The following is a 24637-nucleotide window of genomic DNA, read 5'->3' on the forward strand; positions in this document are numbered from 1 at the left end:
TGTCCTTTCCTCATTTTATATTCTTGCTTCCTTTGTTATGGAGTAATTGACCATTTAAGTATGGGTTTATTCCTGGGCACTCTATTCTGTTCCCTTGATCTATGTGTCTATTTCTGTGCCAGTACCATAGTGTTTTGATTATAGCTTTGAAGTATATCTTGAAAGCTGAGACTATGATACCTCCAGCTTTATTCTTCTTTTTCAGACTGCTTTGGCTATTCAGGGTCTTTTGTGGTTCCTTACAAATTTTATGATTATTTTTTCTAGTTCAGTGAAAAATGCCATTGATATTTTGTTAGGGATTGCTCTAAATCTGTAATTTGTTTTGTTGTATAGACATTTAATGATAGCAATTCTTCCAATCCATGAGCATGGAATTCTTTCTACATCTTGGTATCCTCATTTTCTTTCATCAATGATTATAGTTCTCAGAGTACAGGTCTTTCACTTCTTTGGTTATGTTTATTCTTAGGTATTTTATTCTTTTTGGTGCAACTGTGAATGAGATTGTTTTAATTTTTCTTTCTGCACTTTATTATTAGCATGTCAAAAGGCGACAGATTCCTATGTATTCATTTTATACCTACAAATTTACTGAATTCATTTACTCTAGTAATTTTTTTGGTGGAATCTTTAGGGTTTTGTGTGTAGTATCATGTGATTTGCAAATAAGGGTCACAGAAAAACTGATAGGAGATACCGAGATGTTTTATATACCTCTTACATGTACCCATGCCTTGCCTCCTTCATTAACAACATTCCCAACCAGAATGGTGTATGTTTGTTGAAACTAATGAAACTACACTGACAAATCAGAGTCACCAAAGTCCACAGTTTACATTACTCTTCACTCTTGGTGCTGTACATTCTGTGGGTTTGGTCAAATACATAATGACATGTATCAATCATATCATTTAGAGTGTATCATCTAGAGTATTTTCACTGCCCTAAAATCCTTTGTCCTTCGACTATTCATCCCTCCCCTGTCAGCTTCAAGTCCCAGCAAGCGCTTTTCTTTTCACCGTGTCCCTATTTTTGCCTTTTCCACAATGCCATCTAGTTAAAACTACACATTATGTAGCCCTTTCAGATTGGCATCTTTCACTTTGTAATACGCATTTAAGGTTCCTCCATGTCTTTTCACAACTTGATAGCTTATTTCCTTTTAGCACTGAACAATATTTCAGTGTTTCATATGGCACAGTTTATCTCTAACCTACTAAGTGACATCTTGGTTGCTTATAAGTTTGGGCTATAAAATTGAAATATAAAATTTAAGTGTATAAACTTTATGTAAAATTATGAATAAAGTTGCTACAAACATCTGTGTGCAGGTTTTTGTGGAGATGTTAAGTTTCAACTCCTTGAAACCTAAAACCTTAAAATCCTAAAAGACAAAATAGACCATAATCTCTTGGACATCAGCCTTAGCAACATTTTTCTAGACATTTCTCCTCAAGCAAGTGAAATAAAAGCATAACTCAACTACTGGACTACATCAAAATAAAAAGCTTCTGCACAGCAAAGGAAACCATCAACAAAATGGAAAGACAACCTACTGAACGGGAGAAGATATTTACAAATAATATATCCAATAAAAGGTTAATACCCAAAAGATATAAAGAATTTCTACAACTTAAAGCCAAAAAACCCAAAAAATCTGATTTAAAAAATGGGCACAGGCCCCGAATATTTTTCCAGTGAAGACATACAGATGGCCAACAGACATATAAAAATATGTTCATCACTAATCATGAGGAAAATGCAAATCAAAACCACAGTATCACCTTACACCTGCCAGAACAACTAGCATAAAAAAGACAAATAACAAGTGTTGCTGAGGATCTGGAGAAAAAGAAATTTTCATGCAACGTTGGCAGGAATGTAAATTTAGACAGCCATTATGGAAAACAGTATGAAGTTTCCCCAAAAAATTAAAAACAGAAACACAGTTGTTCTATGGGTGGTTATTTACCCAAAGAGAATGAAAACACTAATTTGAAAAAAATACATCCACCTTTATGTTTACTGTGGTATTATTTATAATAGCTGATAGAAGCATCCGAAAGGTCCATCAATAGATAAATGGATAAAGAAGATATATATACAATGGAATATTACTCCACCATACAAAAAAGAATGAGATCTTGCCATTTGCAACATGGGAGGACTAAGGGCATAACACTAAGTGAAATAAGTCAAAGATAAATACCATACAATTTCAGTTACACGCAGAATCTAAAAAACAAAAAAACAGACACACAAATACAGAGAATAAAGTGATGGTTGCCAGGGGGAGAGGGTTAGGGATGGGCAAGATGGGTGAAGGGGAGCGGGATGTATAGGCTTCCGGTTCTGGAATGACTAAGTCATGGGGATAAAAGGTATAGCAAAAGGAATATAGTCAAATGGTATTGTAATACTCTTGTACGGTGACAGAAAGTAGCTATACTTCTGGTGAGCATAGCACGTTTAGAGTTGTCAAATCGCTATGCTGTACACCTGAAACTAATGTAACCTTGTGTGTCAACGGCAACAATTTTTTCCGTGACTCTAAAACCGTTCTAAATAAAGTCTCTAAAATAATAATAGTTTAAAATGAGACGTATCAGGGGCGCCTGGGTGGCTCAGTCAGCTGAGTGTCCGACTTCGGCCCAGGTCATGATCTCACAGTTCATGAGCTCGAGCCCCGCGTCGGACTCTGTGCTGACACCTCGGAGCCTGGAGCCTGCTTTGGATTCTGTGTCTCCCTCTCTCTCTGCCCCTCCCCCGCTCATGCTCGGTCTCTCTCTCAAAAATAAACATTTAAAAAATTTTAAAAAAATAAAATGAGACTTATCAAAACGAGACTAAGTTTTTATTCACCATTTTTATCCCTCTATCTTTTCTAAAACTTAACTTTTTCAATTCATATGCATGGCTGCTAAGGTTATCAGTTTAAAAACATATCTGCATTTCCTGAGAAAATTAGAAGCTTTCTTTTACTTTAATAGCTGAAATATTTGTAATTAGTTCCATATATCCTAGTTTAACTTAGGTAACCATTATAAATCTGTCTCATTATTATAACTCAACTTTTCAATTTCTTTATATATACCAGGTGTACAAGCTGAAAATGGGGGCACCAAAATACTATGTACTAAATAGTAGAGGACTTCCTTTTTACTTGCCTTAAATGTTTTAAGATCAAATTTCAAAGGATGCTGCCTAATACTTTTACAGTTCCAGGGTTTTATCATATTCACTTCAGACTGCTCCAGCTTACTAAATTAAAATCAAATGCTTCTCAGATTTGTTCTTTCTAAATCATTTAGTTTCTGCCTCTTATTATTGTAGCTGTCCTTCTCTGATCCTAACCTATAGCAATTTTAGTATCATTAGAATACTCGTTCAAATGACCTTCCCAGTATCTTTTCCCTTGTACTGGTCATGTTTGACTACAATGCACTGGACTGGAAACTGGTAAAAGATGGCCAGGGGTTAACTCAGCCTGCTGCTTATTTTGATAAATTAAGTATTACTGACTGGAACACACCCGTGCCCATTCATTACGTATGGTTTACGGCGATGTTCACCCTAAAACAGCAGAGGTGAAGAGTTATGACTAACAATATGGAATTCAAGCCTAAAATATCTACTATCTGTGCATTTACAGAAACAATTTGCAACTGTTACATGCGACTTATCTCTCATGATCTTGCATTTCCTTTATCTATCTTTTTTTCTTTAAGTTTATTTATTTTTAGGAGAGACAAGGCATGTGCCCGCATGAGTGGGAGGAGGGGCAGAGAGAGAGAGGGGGAGAGAGAATCCCAAGCAGGATCCAGCACTGAGCATGGAGCCCAACATGGGGCTCGATCTCATGAACCCTGAGATTGTGACCTGAGCCAAAACTGAGTCTAAAACTTAACCGACTGAGCTACTCAGGTGCCCCAGATATAGGTTTTAATTGGTTATTTCGATTGTTTCTATGCTCTACATATTCCCTGCATTACAGGACATTAATTCTTCCTGATCATATACTGATAGAGCAACCCAACGCAAGTTCCTCAGCATAATATCAACTTCTTTTTCCTGGTACTCCCTAAATTTCTAGATTCAACCATACTTTAAAAAAAAATATTTCAACTAAGCTAAAAAGGAATCAATTCAAACTCATGTTTACAACAGAAAATCACATACATCTTTGTTTTTTACCACATACTGACAAACTTTACAAGAAATATTAAACAATAAATAGGCTGTGGGACATCTGGGGAAGAACTAGAGAACCTAAGCCTCGTATCTAATATCAGACTACACCTAGTGTTGGATTAGAAAAATCCACAATGTATAGAATGGCTTTTGTTCCTTCTTTCTTAAGCCAATTATTGACATCCCTCTGCCTTAAGACTCTCAGACTGTAGTTTGATTTCCTAGCAGAAGTCAAAGAGAACAAGATTCAGTACGCTACACAATGTTTGCTAGTAGACAGAGTCATTATATTTTAAAAAGCAACAAAGAAGAGTATGGGTCTCTCTTTCACACGACAGGAGCAGGTAAGTAATAGCAGTCACGTCCACAGCAGTAGGAAAAAGCCAGGCTATCACTACTTACCTCTTTCCCCCTATACTTCCTTTCAGACACAAATCCTGGGCACTACTGTAAGCGCATTCTCTTGTTGCCTCCCTTGTAACAATTCCCCTGGGACTGTTTGGTAGGCGTTAGATGTGTCTTTAGTTACATTATAAAATAGATTATCCGCCTGAGGTTTGCAAGGAAGAGGAAAAAGTACTGGCGAAAAGACAGGTGAAAGGACTGGTTACAGTCTAAAACTATTGAGGACTAAATCAGCTAACCAGTCCAGTTGAGTTCAACAGACTTCTCTACTTAGGATCCTGGGCCCAAAGTTTCAGCTAACAGTAAAATATAAAGATCTCATTAAAGATCAAGGTATTTATATGATAAATGTAAAATCAAGTATCACTTATAATCTGATTACAACTCCACTCTTTATTTTCTATGGGATTTAAGACAAATGCATAAAAATAATTATAAATCTACATTAATAAGTACACAATATATAAAGACGTAATATGCGACATCAGTAACATAAAATGGGAGGAGTAGAGCAGTGAGCAAGTAGAGTTTTTGTATACAATCGAAGTTAAGTTGGTATCAATTTTAAATGGATTGTTATAACCTTGTGATGCTTTATGTAATCTCCATAATAACAAATAATAAAATATCTATACAATATGCACACATGGAAAACAGAAGGGACTCAAACCATGTCACAACAAAAAAGTGAACTAAATGAAAATGAAGTCAGTAAGAAAGGAAATAAGCAACAAAAAAGTTGTAGAATATATGGGAAGCAAATCTCAAAATGACAAAGTCCTTCCCCATCAATATTTACTTTAAATGTACATGGTTTAAGCTTCTCAATCCAAGATCTAAATTTAAAGAATGGATTTAAAAAATGGGATCCAACTGTCTGCCAGAGACTCAGTTTAGATCCAAGAGCACCACTAGTTTAAAAGTGAAAAGAACAGAAAAAAATATCCCATGTAAATAATAAATATAAGAAATCAGAAACCCCAAAACCCTAAATTGTGAAGAAATACAAAACCTTAAGAGATCTATAACTAGTATGGAGATTGAATCAATCAGTAATCAAAACTCTCCCAATAATGAAATGTCCACGATCAGAAGATTTCACTAGTGAATTCTAGCTAACACTTAAAAGAATTAATACAAATTTTTCTCAAACTCTTCCAAAAATTAAAGAGAAAGGAACACTTCCAAGCTCATTTTTAGGCCAGCCTTTTTCTGATACCAAATCCAGACAAAGACACAGTAAAACTATAGACCAATATCCCTTATGACCACTGATGCAAAAATCCTCAACAAAATTCTAGCAAACAAAACTCAACAGTACATTAAGAGGATTATACAGCATGACTCAGGTTTTATTTCTAGGATGCGTGGATGGTTCAACATACGAAAATATATCATTGTAATACACCACATTAATAAAATAAAGGAAAAAATAAAAAAAGTATTTGAAAAAATTCCACACACTTCCATGATACAAACATCAAACAAATAAGGAATAGAAGAAAAAGAGAAAAAACTACTTCAATATAATCAAGGTCGTATATGAAAAAACTCATAGGTAACACACTCAGTGGTAAAAGAGCAAAAGCTTTTCCTCTTTGCTCAGGATAAAGGATGTCCACTTAAATCACTTCTTCTCAACACAGTACTGGAAATTCTAGCCATAGTAATTAGTCAAGACAAAGAAATAAAAAGCACCCAAATTGAAAACAAAGAGTAAAACTGCCTTTGCTCAAAAATGAACACGTAGGGGCGTCTGGGTGGCTCAGTCAGTTGAGCGTCCAACTTCGGCTCAGGTCATGATCTTGCAGTCTGTGAGTTCAAGCCCCGTGTCAGGCTCTGTGCTGACAGCTCAGAGCCTGCTTTGGATTCTGTGTCTCCCTCTCTCTCTGCCCCTCCCCCACTCGTGCTCTGTCTCTGTCAAAAATAAACATTAAAAAAAAATTATAAAAACGAACATGTAGAAAATCCTAATAGTTACATGCATGCACACACAAAGTTAGAAATAAACGAATTCAGCAAAGTTGCAGAATATTAAAATCAACTCAGAAAAATCAATTGCTATAGAGTAACAATAAATATAATCCAAAAAAGATATTAAGAAAATTCCATTTAGAACACCATCAAAAAAGAATAAACAACCAAGGAAGAAAAAGACAAACACTGACAACTACCAAAATGCTGCTTAAAGAAATTATAGAAGACACAAAGAAATGGAAAGACATCTCATGTTCATGGACTGGAAGATTTAATATCTTAAGATGTCATTACTCAAAGCAGTTACACATTCAATGCAATCCATATCAAAATCAAAATGACATCTTTTATAACAACAGAAAATCCACCCTATAATTCATATGGAATCTCAAAGGAGCCCAAATAGCCAAAATAATCTAGAAAATGAACAAAGCTGGATGATTCATACTCCTGATTTCAAAACTTACCACAAAGCTAACAGTAATCACAACAGTGTGGCTCTGGCATAAAGACAGAAATACAAAGGAAACAGAATGGAAAGCCCAGAAATAAATCCTCATATATATCATCAAATGGTTATTTTTCTTTTTTAATTTTTTTAACGTGTATTTAGTTTTGAGAGAGAGAGAGCATGTGTGAGCATGCGCGAGCAGGGAAGGCACAAAGAGACAGGGAGACACAGAATCCGAAGCAGGCTCCAGGCTCTGAGCTGTCAGCAAAGAGCCTGTTGTGGAGCTCGAACTCACAAACTGTTAAGATCATGACCTGAGCCAAAGTCAGAGGCCTAACTGACTGAGCCACTCAGGCACCCCTCAAATGTTTTTCGCCAAAAAACTCCAAGTGCATCAAAGACCTACATATGAAAGCTTCAAGTATAAAATATTTATAGAAAATACACAGAAGTTTCACGATGTTGAATTTCACACTGATTTCTTGGACATAACACCAAAAGCACAGGCAACAGATAAATGGGACCTTATCGAGTCAGTACTACCCGAAGCAATCTACATATTCAATGCAATCCCTATCAAGGTAACACCAGCATTCTTCACAGAACTTAAAAAAAAAAAAAAACCCTAAGACTTATATGGAACCAGAAAAGACCCTGAATAACCAAAGAAGTCCTGAAAAAGAAAACCAAAGCTGGAGGCATCATTAATTCCGGACTTCAAGCTATATTACAAAGCAGTAGTCATCGAGACAGTACGATACTGAGACAAGAACAGACACACAGATCATTGGAAAAGAAGAGAGAACCCAGCAATGCACCCAAAGACATATGGCCAACTAATCTTTGACAAAGCAGGAAAGAATATCCAATAGAAAAAAGATAGTCTCATCAGCAAATGGTGTTGGGAAAAGCAAACAGTGACATAGAGAAGAATGAACCTGGACCACTTTCTTACACCATACACAAAAATAAACTCAAAATGCATGAAAGACCTAAATGTAAGATAGGAAGCCCTCAAAATCCTAGAGGAGAAAACAGGCAACAACCTTTTTACCTCAGCCACAGCAATTTCTTACTTGCCATGTCTCCAGAGGCAAGGGAAACAAAAGCAAAAATGAACTATTGGGACCTCATCAAGATAAAAAGTTTCTGCAGGATGAAGGAAACCATCAGCAAAACTAAAAGGCAATGAACAGAATGGGAGAAGACATTTGCAAATGACACATCAGATAAGGGATTAGTATCTAAGACCTATTAAGAACTTACAAACTCGACACCCAAAAAACAATCCAGTGAAGAAATGGGTAAAAGACATCAATAGACACTTTTCCAAAGAAGACATCCAGATGGCTAACCAACACATGAAAAAATGCTCAACATCACTCATCACCAGGGAAATACAAATCAAAACCACAATGAGATCCCACCTCACACCTGTCAGCATGGGTGAAATTAACAACTCAGGAAACAATAGATGCTGGAGAGGATGCGGAGAAAGAGGAACCTCTTTGCATTGCTGGTGGGAATGCAAACTGGCACAGCCACTCTGGAAAATGGTATGGAGGTTTCTCACAAAATTTTGAAAAAAACAGAATTACCCTACGACCCAGCAACTGCCCTAGTAGGTATTTACCCAAAGGATACAGGAGTACTGATTCAAAGGGGCACATGCACCCCAACGTTTATAGCAGTGCTTTCGACCACAGCCAAAGTATGGAAAGAGCCCAAATGTCCATTGACTGATGAATGGATAAAGATGTGGTATACATACACAATGGAGTATTACTTGGCAATCAAAAAGAATGAAATCTTACCATTTGCAACAACATGGATGGAACTAGAGTGTATTATGCTAAGCAAAATAAGTCAGTCAAGAGAAAGACAAATAAATGATTTCAGTCATATGTGGAATTTAAGATACAAAACAGATGAACACAGGGGAAGGGATGCAAAAATAATATAAAAACAGCAAGGGAGATAAATCATAAGACTTTAAATACAAAAAATAAACTGAAAGTTGCTGGTAGGGTGTTGAGTGTGGGGAGGGGTAGTGATAAAAGGGTGAGGGGCATTAAGGAGGACACTTGTTAGGATTAGCATTGGGTGTTATATGTACGTGATAAATCACTGAATTCTATTCCTGAAATCATTATTACACTATATGTTAACTTGGATTTAAATTTAGAAAAAAATTGGACTTTATATTTACAACTTCTGAGCAAAGGACACTCTTAAAAGAGTGATACGTAAGGCAAGCCAATCCACAAAACAAAATATTTGCAAATCATCTCTCCAGTAAGGAGTTAGTATACAGAATGCATTTAAAAAAACAAAACAAAACAAATCCCAATTATAGATGGGCAAAAGACTTGAATAAACATTTCTCCAATGAAATGTATAAACTGCCAAGAAATACCTGATAATTACCTAATCAGTAATGAATAGAGAAATGCAACTCAAAACTATAATTTGATACTACTTCATACCTACTACAGGGGACAATTTTTAAAATAAGAAAAGTGCTGAAGAGGTGGGGAAATTGGAATCCTTGTGTACTGCTGGTGGAAAGATAAAATGGTATAGCTGCTATGGAAAACATAGGCCAGTTCCTCAAAAAATTAAAAACAGAATTATCATATGATCCAGCAATTCTACTTGTGGATATATACACAAAAAAAATTAGAGCAAGGACTTAAATAGTTCTCTATCAATCTTCACAGCATTGTGAATGTAACAGTATTGTTACCAGAGCCCAACTTCATTACAATGACCCAAATGTCCAGACGAACCAATAAATGTGATATGTATACATGCACAACAGAGTATTTTTCAGCCTTAAATGAAATTCTGACATATGCTACAACATGGATCAACCTTGAAGACGCTATGCTATGTGCAATAACTCAGACACAAAAGGGCAAATACTGCATGATTCCATTTATATAAGTTACCCAGAGTAACCAATTTATCAAGACGTAACATATAATGGTGATTGCCATAGGCTGGGGTATGGCGGAATGGGGCATTATTGTTTGACAAGTACTGAATTGCAGTGTGGGAAAATGACAAAGTTCTGGAGATGGATGGTGATGGTGGTCACCCAACAATGTGAATGTACTTAATGCCACTGAATTATACACTTAGAAAAGGTAAAATTTATGTTAATGTACATTTTACCACCAAAAAAAACCAACAACAATGAAATATGGTATCTCCTCAGCTAAGGAATTTCTAAGAAAATCTACAATCACATAAAACAGACAATACATACTTGGGCATCCTTATATCCATAAAAACCATGGCCTTAGCAAGTTCCACATTGAAGTGCATAGGTATCAAAATATGTTGTGTAGATACATTAAGTTTTCGAGCTTCTTTCCAATTATCACCTAATTGTGGAAAACAGTACATGTTTATTTAGCACATGTATAATTTGAAAAACACATTAAACCTAAAATTACTATGAATACTTTGTAGTCATACACTGCATGATATGGGAAATTCTTCCTATATCCAGACAATCTTAAAGCCACCTTCCCCAGTACATATAATCAACAGGTAAATTCTTTTCCCTTTCATCATTTTCCTTCTACTACTTCAAAGACTCTGTTTCAATATGAAGAAAATACTTACTAAAAACCAACAATATAGTTAGGGGCACCTAGATGGCTCAATTGGTTGACTCTGTGACTCTTGATTTTTGGTCAGGTCATGATCCTAGGGTCATAGGATCGAGCCCTGCATCAGGTTCCGTGCTTGGAGTCTGCTTGCGATTCATATTCCCTTCCCTCCCCACCCCTTTCTCTCTCTCTCCTCCCCCTCCCTCCCTCCTTCCTTCTGCCCCTCTTCCCAGCTTGCGTGCTCTAAAATTAAAAACGAAATACAAAAAAACCCAACAATATAGTTTAATCAAATCTGTGCATCCATTTACAGTTGCTACACCAACCAGACTACTTTACCCAAAAAACAACATGGCTCTAAGGCAATAATGAAAAAGGCAGAGAAAAGCACAGCTCTTTTCTGTCAATAAAAGCTACCAGTTATTCAAGATTTGTTAAGAGCTATTCTAGGCAATGTTTTAATTTTCACTTAATTCTCACAATGATATTTAATCATCCCACTTTAAAAAACAGATTCACAGGAATTTATTAACTTACTTATGGTCAAAGGCTAGTGTGTGATAAAATCTGAAATTTACATCCACATCTCCTAACATGAAATGTACGTGACAATGCATCCTCATTTATGTTACCTCATTTGAACCTAATCATTCCTTAGGTCCAATAAAGTTCCCAGTCAAGGAAAAACAAGCCAATGAATGATTAGATGTAAAGAAAGGTGGTAAAATGAACTCTTACAATTTTTTAAATTCCAACAGTATTGAGATATTTTCTTTACTTCTCAATTCACAGAAAATATTCAGAAGCATGTGATTCAGTATTTATCATGAAAGTTTATGACAATCACCTAAAGTAGCCCCAATGTCAAAAATATCTTGCTCAAAAAAGATTATTTAAGAAGAGTTAGTGCTTATCAAGAACAATTCCAAGGAATTCCAGTAATTTTCAGATAACAATGGAATACTTTAATTTTTTTTTTCAAAAAGCATGTCAATATTAAGTACGGTGCATGGACTTTAAAAATGACAAAAATGTAGCAAACATACCAAAATACTGTAATTTATTCCCTGAGAAAAATTTATGGATTTTCTATAAACAATTTATATTTGCCACCCACTACACTTCTGGGTTTCTTCTACACCAACTAGAATCTGACAAAAACAGAAATCAAGTTTATTATCTCAAAGCAGTTTTAGTTAAAAAAAAAAAAAATTAAAATGTACCAATACTATATAAATCAATACTTCTAATAACTACTATTTTGGGTTCTCACTGCTTCCTTTTTTATTAGTTAGCTCAGATAATTAAAATTTGACCATATACACACATATACAGATCTCTAGAACAGCCACCAATCCAATTCTGTTGAATTATCTAAATGTTTACTAACACCTAACACTCCATGGAATCATCAACAGTATGACCCTGTAGAAAGAGGGCTCAAATTAGTCTTGGATCTCTATCTACTTTAGTGGTTCTTTACAAGTGAATTTCTGGCTGCTGACTTTATCTTAAAACTAGATCTGGATCAGAGACTCCTGATTAGTACATCAGAGTGAACGGAGTAAAGGTATGCCTAGGATACCCTCCTCAGTCCTCCTAAGACCCTCCTCAGTCTCTATCTGGCTATTTAAGGCCTGGGTGGTCAGAGGCCCTAGATCGGTTGCCTCTGGCCTTGAGCAGCCTCTTGTGATTATTCTGTATAAAATAAATACTTTAAATACGTGCCAAGGTTTTCCAACCTGGTCCAAAGGATTTCTCCATCTCAGCACTACTGACATCTGGGCCAAATAAGTGTGTGTGTGGGGGGGGGGGGTGCTTTCCTCTACACTGTATGATGTTTAGTAGTAGCATCCCTGTCCTCCTCTCACTAGATGCTAGTAGTGCACCTACTCATCAGCAGTGACCACCAAAACATCTCCAGACTTTAATAATGTCTCTTGAGGGATAAAAACCAGGTACCTGAGATACTGGTCCTAGGCAATATCTACTATTACTTTAAAAAAAATTTTTTTTTAATGTTTATGTTTGAAAGAGAGAGACAGAATGTGAGCAGGTGAGGGGCAGAGAAACAGGGAGAGACAGAATGTGAAGCAGGCTCCAGGCTCTGAGCACAGAGCCTGACATGGGACTCAACCTCATGAGCTGTGAGATCATGACCTGAGCTGAAGTCAGCTTCCCAACTGACTGAGCCACCCAGGTGCCCCCTATGACCTTTTTAACCTTTTTTTAGATGTTTATTTATTTTGAGAGTGAGCGAGAGAGCAAGCAGGGGAGGGGCAGAGAGAGAGGAGAGAGAGAATTCCAAGCAGGCTCTGTGCTATCAGTACAGAGTCGGATGCAGGGCTTGAACTCACAAACCATGAGATCTTGACCTGAACGGAAATCAAGAGTGGGACATGCAACCGACTGAGCCACCCAGGTGCAACTACTATTACTTCTAATTCGAAAATATAAATGTTCTAATGTATTTGGGATGAAGGTCTTCAGAGAAACTGTCTAAAAACCTAATCATTGCCTCCAAATCAATCACTAAATAATCCATTATATACTTACCAACTGTGCTGTAAAGCAGCTGTATGCTTGTAAGCTGAACATCAAAGGAATCATAAGCTCTATGCATTATCTCTTCAAGTCTGGCCCCACCTTGTTTCATATCTGGTAACTCCAAACGACTTTTACTTGTCACCTTGAAGTTAATTTTAATAGTTTAGATGATGCAAAATACTTCAAAATTAAAATATAAATTTTTTATCTTTAAGACTATAACATGAAAATTTAATAAAAGATTTGTAAGTTGACATAAAAGGCTAATAGAAATGTCTTTATCTATGACATGTCTAACAAAAAGACCAGGTACAAAGTAAATTTTTACACATTAAGTTATATTTTTCAATTGCATATATTAACAGAGGAAAACCGAGCCAATCCTAGAGAATAAAACATTTAAAACTTTTTAAGATCTGACAAGAAGCCTTTTTATTAAAAACAAATTGAGACATGTGTAGCCTACAAAATGTTTCTATGGCATAATGACAGATATTTAGATACTTTTATAAGAAGAAGAATCCAGAATTAAGTATTAGAATAACTGAACTGTAGTCCCAACTTGGCCATTTATACGACCCCAACAATGTTATATTTGTACCACCCCCTTCTTAACGTACCATACACAATACGTTTTTCACTTAACCTTCTGAAAATCACTCTACTGCCATATATAAAGATCTTATACATTCATATGTATGTGTGTGTGTGTGTGTGTGTGTGTGTGTGTGTACTTACCTTAACATTTTCACCTCTATTTTATACAGCTCATGTGCCAGACTATCAAAACTGATTATCTCTGAAAGGTAGGTTAAGTAAATTGCCTAAGATCACAAAACTAGACACCTTACTCTTGATGTTATGCTCGTTCTACTATACTACACTACCCTCGAAACAATTCCATAACTAAACTATAAATAATTAAGTGTATAAAGCTTATTATAAATATAAATCCAGTAAACATGTACATAATTAATAACTCAAGAGTAAAAACATAGAATAAAGGACAATATCAAGGAAAGGCATATATTTGTTGGGTAGCCAGAAAGCATGCCAATATCATCCATCCCTCGTGAGTGTTTAAAATGTTACAGCTATTTAATCTACATTTAATGATCTACAGTAATGTGGTCTAAGAGAACTTTCTACAAGGATGGCATTATTATCTCTGTATTGACAGAATAGACACAAGTCACTTGTGACTATTTTAATTCTTGAATGTGACTCATATGACTAAAGAACTAATTTTTATGTTACTTAATTTTACTCATCATAAACAATCACATGTGGCCAATGGGTACCATAGAGAACCATGCAGATCTAGAAACACACACAAAATATTCTCTATTCAAAACTGCAGGAAAAAAACGTACATAGTTGGATGGAAAGGGAAATGACTTAGGTAAATGCAAAAAGAACATCTCTCAAATTAAGATTTAACAGAAGTACTAAAACATCAATATCTAAAGTTATACATGCAAAAAGTTTCAGAAGGATAAAGATGTATTTGATTATTTCCAGAACTCCCTCCCATCTGATATATTTCAGTCAAGTAGCAAATTTAAATTGAAAAGGAAAGCACTACTCTCAAATTCTGTAAACATAATTTTTTTTAATTTTTTTAAATGTTTTATTATTTATTTTTGAGAGAGAGAGAGAGAGAGAGTGTGTGAGCAGGGGAGGAGCAGAGAGAGTGGGAGAGACAGAATCTGAAGCAGCTCCAGGCTCTGATCTGTTGGCACAGAGCCCAACGTGGGGCTCGAACTCACCAACTATCTGAAGTTGGACACTTAACTGACTAAGCCACCTAGACGCCCCTATAAATATAATTTTTAGGTTTACTCCTCACCTGCAGATTTCAAATGATAATTTTGCTATTAGAAATGTAGGGAAACTACCTAATTAAATAAATCTTCACATTATTTACTAGAAAGGAAGAATTTTCAAATCCTAGAAGCTACCTAATTTAATAATCAATATAGCAAATCAAACTGTTTTAAAACAAAATACATTTTAAACAGGGAAACACCTTAAATGTCATAATATAAAACAAGTATTACTATATACCTTTAGATGACCAAGATCCAAAATAAGTAAATTTGACGTAGGGCTAAAAATTCCATCCTGTGGGATAATAACGTATGAAGCCTTCAAATCAATTTTGAGATCAAGAACTTTCTGTGTTTCAATAATATATAGTAGACCTGCAGAAAATTTGAACAGAAAATAATGTGAAATTAGTATTAATTTTAAAAATACTTTGAGCAAAATATTTTTAATATAAAATAAAAATATTTGTTAGTCAATGTGTGTGCATACTCACTCCTGATTAAACATAAGTGAGTACAAAATTGGACTGATTCCTCAAATAAATGTATTTGACCCACAAACTCCATTTGAGTAAAACCGGGTACATATAGATTTTTTTAAATTATGTTCTATGAAACATTTAATAAGCTTGGAACTGAAGTACAGAACTGACTCAAAGCACAGTTGTTAATTTTTCCCCCCCAAATGATCTGTATTCAAACACAGACAATGTGGTTTTACCGAGGTTTGTTTGCTGAGGCAGGTATGACAGTCTCACGAAGCAGCCAGAAGGGACAATCTAGCATTCAAGATACTCCATCTCCTGTTAAGCATTTCTCTACCCTCATTTCCATTTCTGTTTTAAGACTTCCTCATCCAATGTAATCTGTTTCATATATGCCTCATTCTACAAATCCAAGTCCCTAGATACTCCCTGCAAGCCTTACATGTCAAAAGAAAGGTTTCACTAAATGACCATATTTGTCAGAACGACCACATTTGACAAGGGTAACTACATACATGTGTGTGTTCTGTAAGCTGATCCCCCTACTTGACAAAAAAGGAAAAGATCTGAAAACCTTCACTCCTAAGAAAAAATGAAGACTACAAGAAACAAATCAGGTTATATAGGAAGAAGATAATAATAGAGGCTAATATAGGAAAAAAAAATCAAAAATGGAAGGGGGGAATGAATGAAGAACCAAAATATATAAAGCTCTTAGCAGGTAAGTCTCTTCCCAAATTAGTAAATTTTAACTTTCTGGAAAAATATTAAAAGTAATTTACTGATTTTTTTAAAATTCAAGAACATAGTAGCACCCCACTTTTTCATACGATTAGCATTTATTCTACATAATAATTAATACTATTTGTGTACAGAAGGAAACAGAATTAGAAGAATAGACTTCAAATTGTGAAGTCTGTTACCTTTCGATGGTAATATACTAAAGACCTCCACTTTCTAAAATATTTCCATAACATCTGAAGTTTATACAGTGGATATTTACTATTTTGGTAATTCTTTCCTAAGTAAAAAAAGCTTAGGAAAACAAATCTTAGGAAAAAAATGTCTACAAATCTGAAGGAATATGGTAAGTCTCCAACACAATGCATTCATATTTAACAATAACAAGTAATGGTTTCTACAATTAGGAAGAATCAATCAGAAAACAGGTCTGACCTTATGCTTATGAATTCTACTGAGTATGTATTATACTAATACACAGAATTTGAACTATAAATGGCATGTGAGATTTTAACAGTAGATGGGTAAATGCAAACCCTACAGCTTCTAGAATTAAGGTAATTAATTATCTGCAATCTAATATAAAACATACTCAGATGGAGAAAATCATGGGGAAAATGAGTAAAAACCAGAGAAGGCACTAATATGAAAAACATAATGCCCAGCTCTCCATGAAAAAGAAGTGAATAATGTATTCAAAATGCAATCGTAAAACTGAGAGGTAATGGAGCCTAATGATATGATGCTTAAACTAGTTAGACAGCTCTTGAAGGTCTCATCAAAACATGAAGTCAATTTTTTACTTTACTTGGCTAAAATCTTTTCTCTTAGGAGAAAGAAAAAACAGGAGAATCATATTAGCACATCTCATTTTTACCAACAAAGATAAAGTGAATACAAAGGAAAGGGTGGGAGAAAAATGACAATTTCATGTTATATTTTGTGACAGGCATAACTAAATGAATCCTGATTTCAATTAGAGATTTAATCCAGACTTAACAAAAATGGGGTTCTAAAGCTAACACTTTGACATTAAAATTGGAAACCACTCAAGTGAGAATTTCACCCAAGAATTAAAATGTCAAAAACAGCTAAAAAGCAGTCTATGCAATAATCTCAGATTTTGAAGAGACACTGACAACAGGAAAGATACTACCAAAAACAAAAATAAAACTTTTAAGAATCTATAGAAATGTCAGAAAGATTAAATGCCTGGTATATTTGGAGGGTGGGAGAGAGAGGAGGAGTTCATTGTTTCAAAGGCAGTTTTTAGTTATAGTCAGAACAGAAGTAACATTATGGAAGCAAAAACAAAACGAGCCTTCTTTGAATTATGTAAAGAAAATATGTGATTGAAAAACCAAAGAGCTCTGTTCCTGTGGTTTTTTTTTAATCCATCTGGCTCTTCAAAAATTACACTGAACCTGGAAAAGCACGATACAGTAAGACAACTTAAAACTCTTAACCGGTAAGATTTTGACTTAAGGGACACTTGGTAAAGTCACATCCCAGCTGCTGACATTAATCAATATTAACACTTTCCTAGAAATCACTGACAACTACAGAGGTCTTAGAAGACTGAAATGAAAAAATGCCAGATTATTTTTTTAATGTTTGATTTTTTGAGAGAGAGACAGAGAGAGTGCATGCAAGCAAGGGGAAGGGCAGAGAGAGGGAGAGAGAGAATCCCAAGGAGGCTCCGCAATGCTAGTGCAGAGCCTGATGCAGGGCTTGAACTCACAAACTTGAGATCATGACCGGAGTCAAAAATCAAGTTAGATGCTTAACTGACTACTAAGCCACCCAGGCGCTCTGCCCAGATTACTTTAGAAAGAAGAAAAATTTAATATCTTTTATTAATTGCTCAAGTGAATGTGGACCGTGAGAAAACTTTAAACACACAAATAAATGCAGGGCAAATAAAAAGGAAAGCACTCATCATTGGAAGCTAATAAGTTTCATAAAACAGGCATTCTATATTAACTAAACTTTCTCTAAGTTAAAAAAAAACTTTTTTAACGTTTATTTGTTTTTGAGACAGACAGAGCATGAATGGGGTAGGGGCAGAGTCCGAGGGAGACACAGAATCCAAAGCAGGCTCCAGGCTCTGAGCTGTAAGCACAGAATCCGATGCAGGGCTTGAACTCACAAACCATGAGATCCTGACCTGAGGTGAAATACACAGTCAGAGGCTTAACCAACTGAGCCACCCAGGTGTCCCTAAAAATGTATTTTTTTAATATATTTTAAAAATGGAATCTGTAGCTTAAAATCTTCCACAATGAAACCTCCAAGCCTATATGGTTTTACTGTTCAATTAGGCCAAATACTGAAGGAGGAAGTAACACCCAATCTTATAAAAACTCTCCGCAAGAATAAAACAAGAATTCTTATTTTCTGAGGCCAATATATTAATATCTGGAATTCCTTATCTGAAAGGAAAAAGACAGGTTTATTCCCTCATGAACAGAATTGCAAAAATCCTAACAAAATTTGCAATTAACTTGAGTGTGGTAATAAGTTTGACGTGAGTGTAAGAAATGATCGTTATATTTGATTTTAAATATAAAAGTACTAATTAGTTTAAACAAAACTGTTCTAATCCAGAAGCATAAATTTAAAGTACAGCTTACTAAAGTAAGTTAAACATGACTAAAAGTTAAGTATACAATATGCTGCTGCTGAATATAACAACATTAATACTGGCACTTACCTGTTGCTGTCTTGTCACGAAATTCTTCAAGTTTAATCAAAGTTGCTGAAGTGAGCTGTGCTAGATTTACCTCTTTTGGAGGTCTGAAAAATTCCACTATACTATTCACCGTTCTCTGTTAAAGTAAGTATCATTAACATTAGGCACAAACTCAAAGTAAACTGAAATGCATTAAAACTTAGGTATTTAAAAATGCTTACTGCATCATATATCATTTCTAAAGGTTCAGCTTCTATGATACACCTTTGAGCAGCAGTTTCATCTAACGGATTTATCTCAAATATAATTTGGAAGAGTGACGTAGCATCATCCAAGGAAGAAAGGAGGTGAGGTTTTGTTGAGTTATCTGGTAAGCCAGTGACATGAAATGAATCAATTTTGGTTTCAAATCTACATGAATAAAGATAGGACAAAAATTAGCTGTCAGTGCAGTTTTAAGGTATTTCAGAAACTGAAAATTAAAATTAATGAAAACAATTTCAGTTAGGATTTCCTGCTACTCCATTCCATTCATATCATAGAAAAATACACAACTATTCGATCTGAAATGACATAAATTAATTCACAAACAACTCTTCTCACATGTTGATTTCAACATAAAAAAGGCTATTTAAGGGTTAGGGGTTTAAAGTTCCCCATAAAAGGAGTTTGGAAGTTATCACTCAATACTAACAAGTAAAAGGCTGACCCAAGTCTTCTCGGATACGTAAGAGAAGGAATGACGCAACGTAAATCACTGCCCCCCAGACTGGAGAGACAGGTGAATACGGGGAGTCACAGAACACAGAACACAGACTCATGAAAGAAAACTACCCTGTACACCAGGGCCAAGGTTGGAAAACCTGAACTGTTTCATTCTCCTGAACTGCTGGAGATTCAGTGTGGACAATTCTGAGGTTAAAAACTCTAGGGGGACTCAGTCATAGGAGAGGGCCCAAAATATTTTAAGATACAACTCCAGGAATTAGACCAGGTTCCTACATAAATACTGGAGAAAAATCCCCTTGTGCTTCAGGCAACAGAAGCAGAAAAGAAATCCAGAGCACTGTGTTCTCAAAAAGGCACGCCCTATCGAGCAACTAGTTCCCCAGAGCCTAACCTGATGAGGTATTATCAGAGCCAAATGACCCAGCGAAGGGAAATACCCAACTCCAGTCAGGTCTACTATTCCATATGCAACAAGGGAAATACCCAATTCCAGCCAACTCTAGCTATCCTATCCCACCTAAGGCAGTAAGAAGGGAGGTACTGAGAAATATACATAAACATGTATGTGTATATGTTAGTGTTTATATGTATCTATTTACTGTATTTTTCACCCCGTACATCATGTCTATCAAGAAAAAATAATAATACTAAAAAGCAAAAAACACAATTTCAAGTGATAGTACAAGCATCAGAACCAGATAGGCAGGAATTCTAGAACTATTCAAAAACAACAATTAAGAAGCACCTGAGTGGCTCAGTCAGTTGAGGATCCAACTCTTGATTTCAGCTCAGGACGTGACCTCACCACCATGATCTCATGGTGCTGAGAGCCTGCTGGGTGTGAAGGCTGCTTGGGATTGTATCTCCCCCTCTGCCCCTCTACCCAGTTCGCATGCACATACGCACACACTCTCTCTAAAATAAAAATAAGTAGGGGCAGCTGGGTGGCTCAGTTGGTTAATCCAACTCCGGCTCAGGTCATGATCTCTCAGTTTGTGAGTTCGAGCCCCATGTCAGGCTCTGTGCTGACAGCTCAGAGCCTGGAGCCTGCTTCAGGTCTGTGTCTCCCCCTCTTTCTGCCCCTTCCCTGCTCACGGACTGTCTCTCTCTGTCTCTCAATAATAAATAAATATTTTTTAAGAATTTTTTAATAAAAATTAAAACAATTAATATGTTAAGGGGTCTAATGAATAAAGCAGACAGCATGCAAGAACAGATGAGCAATATAAGCAGAGAGATGGAAAGCCTGAGAAAGAACCTAAAATAAATATGAAAGATCAGTAACACTGTAATAAGAATGTCTTTAAATGGGCTTACCAGGAGACTAGAAACAGCTGATGAAATTAATCCCTGAACTAGAGAATGCATCAGTAGAACCATAAAAACAGAGATATCAAGAATAAAGACTAAAATAAAACAGTAACCAAGCACTATGCAACAAAAAAAGATGTACCATATGCACAAGAATACCAGAAGGAAAAGAAAAAGGTACAGAATACATATTTTAAAAAGAATGATGATTTCTACAAATTAATGTCAAACATTAAACCGTGGATCCAGAAAGCTCAGAGAAAAGCAGAATAAATGCAAAAGAGAAAAAACTACCCCTACACGTTTTCACACTACAAAAAAAAATCAAATATAAAGAAAAGACCCTGAAAGAAATAAAAGAAAAAAAAATACCTTACATATAGAGGAGCAAAGGTAAGAATTACATCTGCTTTGTTAGAAACCATAGAAGCAAAAAAAGTATAGTGAAAAATTTAAAGTGTTAAGAGAAAAAAAAACACAAACTTAGAATTCTGTACCCTATAAAATCCTCCTTCAAAAGTGAAGAGAAAATAAAAACTTTCTAAGACAAACAGAAATTGAAGGAAACTGTTGCAACTAGACTTGCCTTTTGAGAAATATTTAGAAGCTATATAGGAAGAAAGAAAAAATGTAAGTTAGAAACTCAGATCTACATAAAGAACTCAAGATTACAGAAGAAGGAAAAAGTAAAGGTAAAATAAAAACCTTTATTTTACTTATTTTATTGATCTAACAAATTAATATGTTCCAAATCACAGTAATAAGTTGGTTATGTATGCTTACGTGTATTTTATGTGTGTATATACGTATACTCTTACGCATGCTCATGTACAAGTGAAATGAGTAATAGTAATGATACCAGGGACTAGAAGAAGGAATACGGGTATTTTTGTTCTTATAAAGTACTCACACTACCCATGAAATACTATAGTGTTATTTGAAAGCTCACTTGGATCATTATTAATCTATATAGAAAACTCTAGGGGCAACCACAAAAAAAAATTAGAAAAAAAGTTATAACTTGATATGATAATAAAGGTGAGAAAACAAAATCATACAAAATATTCAATTAAACCACAAAGGCCAGAAAAGGCAAGAAAGACAAAAAAAGGAACAAGGGCATCAAACAAAAAACAGAACTATGGTAGATGTTAATGTTACAACAATGAGAAGACAAGCCACAGACTATGAAAAAATATTCACAAAAGACACATCTAATAAGAGTTATCCAAAATATACAAAGAACTCTTAAAACTAAAAAAACCCCAAACAACACAGTTTATAAAGGGGGCCAAAGCCTTAACAGACACCTCACCGAAGACAATGTACAGATGGCAAATAAGCACATGAGAAGATGCTCCACATCAGGTACAGCAAGGAAATGCAAATGGAAACAAAACAGATGCCAGGGCACCTTGGTGGCTTAGTTGGTTAAGCGTCTGATTCTTGATTTCAGGTCACTATCTCCCAGTCATGAGATAGAGCCCTGCATCACAGGGAGCCTGCTTAAGATTCTCTCTTCTCTCTGCCCCTCCCCCAGCTCATGCTCTGTCTCAAAAAACAAAAACAAAAACAAAAACAACCACAGATGCCACTACACACCAATTAGAATGGCCAAAATCTGAAACACTGACAACAACCAAATAAGGGCAAGGATGTAGGAACTCTCACACATTACTAGTGGGAATGCAAAATGGTACAGCCTGTGGAAAACCATGTGGTGGCAATTTCTTATAAAACTAATTTCTTACAAAACTAAACATACTCTTACCATACAATCCAGCAGTCATGCTTCTTGGGATTTACTCAAAAAAGTTGAAAACTTATATGAAAACCTGTACACAGATGTTTATAGCAACTTTATTTATAATTGCCAAAACTCTAAAGCAACCAACATGGGTTTCAGTAGGCGAATGGATAAATAAACTGTGATAGCCTGACAACACCATGTTCTTAAGCACTTCAACAAATGTACCACTGAGCCAAGAAAAGGCATGATGGAACCTTAAGTGCATATTAAGAAGTGAAAAGAAGTCAATCTGAGAAGGATACATAGTATATGATTCTAACTACACGCATGACATTCTGGAAAAGGCACAACTATGAACACAGTAAAAGATCAGAGGTTGAGGGATGGGGATGATGGATAGGGTGAACAGAGAATTTTTAGGGCAATGAAAATACTCTGTATGATCCCATAGTGATGGACACATCATTATATGTTTGTCCAAACCCACATAATGCACACTACCAAGAACGAGTGATAATATAAACTATGAACTTTGGGTAAGTATAATGGGCCACAAAGAAGAGAAAAATTGGGAGTAATGCTTAATGAGTACGGGGTTTCACTTTGTGGGGATTCTGTGACCAGACAGGGGAAGTGATTATTCAACATTATGAATATATTAAATCCCATTGAATTGTACTCTTTGGGGATGATTTTATGTCAATTTTACCTCAATAAGGAAAAGTTAATAAAACAAATTTACTGAATTAGTAAATGCATACATTACCAAAAAAAAATTCCTGAAATCACTAACCTACCAGGTAAAGATACTTGAAAAAGTAACCTAAGCCTAAAACAAGCAGAATAAAGAAAATATAAAGGTGAGAGGATAAATAAAATAGAGAATAGACAAATATAGGAAAACACAAAACCAAAGCTGTTTTTTTTTAAGGATCAACAAAATTTAGCTTAAGAAAGAAGAACAAAGACTCGAAAAAAATTAGGAGTAAAAAAAAAAAAAGACATTATGAGGTTTCACAGAAAGAAAAGGGGATTATGGTAATACCATAACCAACGACTTGCCAACAAATTAGATAGCTTAAATTAAGTGGACAAATTCCTTAAAAACTACCAAAACTGACTGGAAAAAAAAAAACCCCAGAATATCTAAATAGACCTAAGAACAAGATTAGATTAAGTTAATAATTAAAAACTTCCCACAAAGAAACGCTAAGGCCTCAGTGACATTACTGGTGAATTCTACCAGCAAACATCTAATGAAGAATCAATGCCAATTCTTTACAAACTATTCCAAGGATGAGGGAACATTTCCTAACTTATTATACAAGGACAGTATTGTCTTAATACAAAACAACAGACAAAGCAATCACAAGAAAACTACAGACTTATATTCTCTTATGAACAGACATAAAAATCCTCTCCAGCAAACCAAATCCAGCTGTATGTAGACAAAATTATACATATGCCCGAAAGAATACATGGTTATTTTATCCTCTGAAAATAATTTAAGGTAATAAACCATAAATCAAAAGAATAAAGAACAAAAACACCACGATCATCTCAATAGACACAGAAAATGCATTTGACACAATCTAACAACCTTCTGGGCCAAACAAAACTCAACAAACTAGTAATAGAAGGAAATTTCTCAAACTTGATAAAAGGCATCTATGAAAAATCCACACTTAACATCATATTTAAAAGAGTAAGCCATTCTTCCTAAGATAAACAACTAGAAAAGGATTCCCTTTCTGACCACTTTTCAACATAGCACTGAAGGTTCAAACAAGGACAATTAAGAAAGAAATTAAAGAAAAGGTATCCACATTGGAAATACAGATGTAAAACTATCTCTATTTTCAGATGCAATGCTCTTGAATGCAGAAAATCCCAAGGTATTCACTAA

The 24637-nt window shown here is 35.2% G+C and overlaps 1 protein-coding gene across 6 annotated transcripts in view; it reads right to left on the bottom strand.

The window, feature by feature from the left end:
- VPS13A (vacuolar protein sorting 13 homolog A) overlaps window positions 1-24637 on the bottom strand; it is a 266768-nt gene that overhangs the window by 187550 nt on the left and 54581 nt on the right. For all 6 annotated transcript variants that reach the window (XR_007146267.1, XM_047829766.1, XM_047829772.1 and 3 more), the window contains 5 exons: window positions 19163-19352; window positions 18963-19077; window positions 15262-15398; window positions 13204-13336; window positions 10299-10416 (listed from right to left, as the gene is read on the bottom strand). Coding sequence is in view for 5 of the 6 variants with exons in the window: in XM_047829766.1 (XP_047685722.1) it covers window positions 10299-10416; window positions 13204-13336; window positions 15262-15398; window positions 18963-19077; window positions 19163-19352 (693 nt within the window). In the remaining variant the exon portion in view is untranslated. The remainder of the gene's footprint in view (window positions 1-10298; window positions 10417-13203; window positions 13337-15261; window positions 15399-18962; window positions 19078-19162; window positions 19353-24637) is intronic.

This window comes from Prionailurus viverrinus, chromosome D4 (genome assembly GCF_022837055.1).
Source record: "Prionailurus viverrinus isolate Anna chromosome D4, UM_Priviv_1.0, whole genome shotgun sequence".
Taxonomy (NCBI): domain Eukaryota; kingdom Metazoa; phylum Chordata; class Mammalia; order Carnivora; family Felidae; genus Prionailurus; species Prionailurus viverrinus.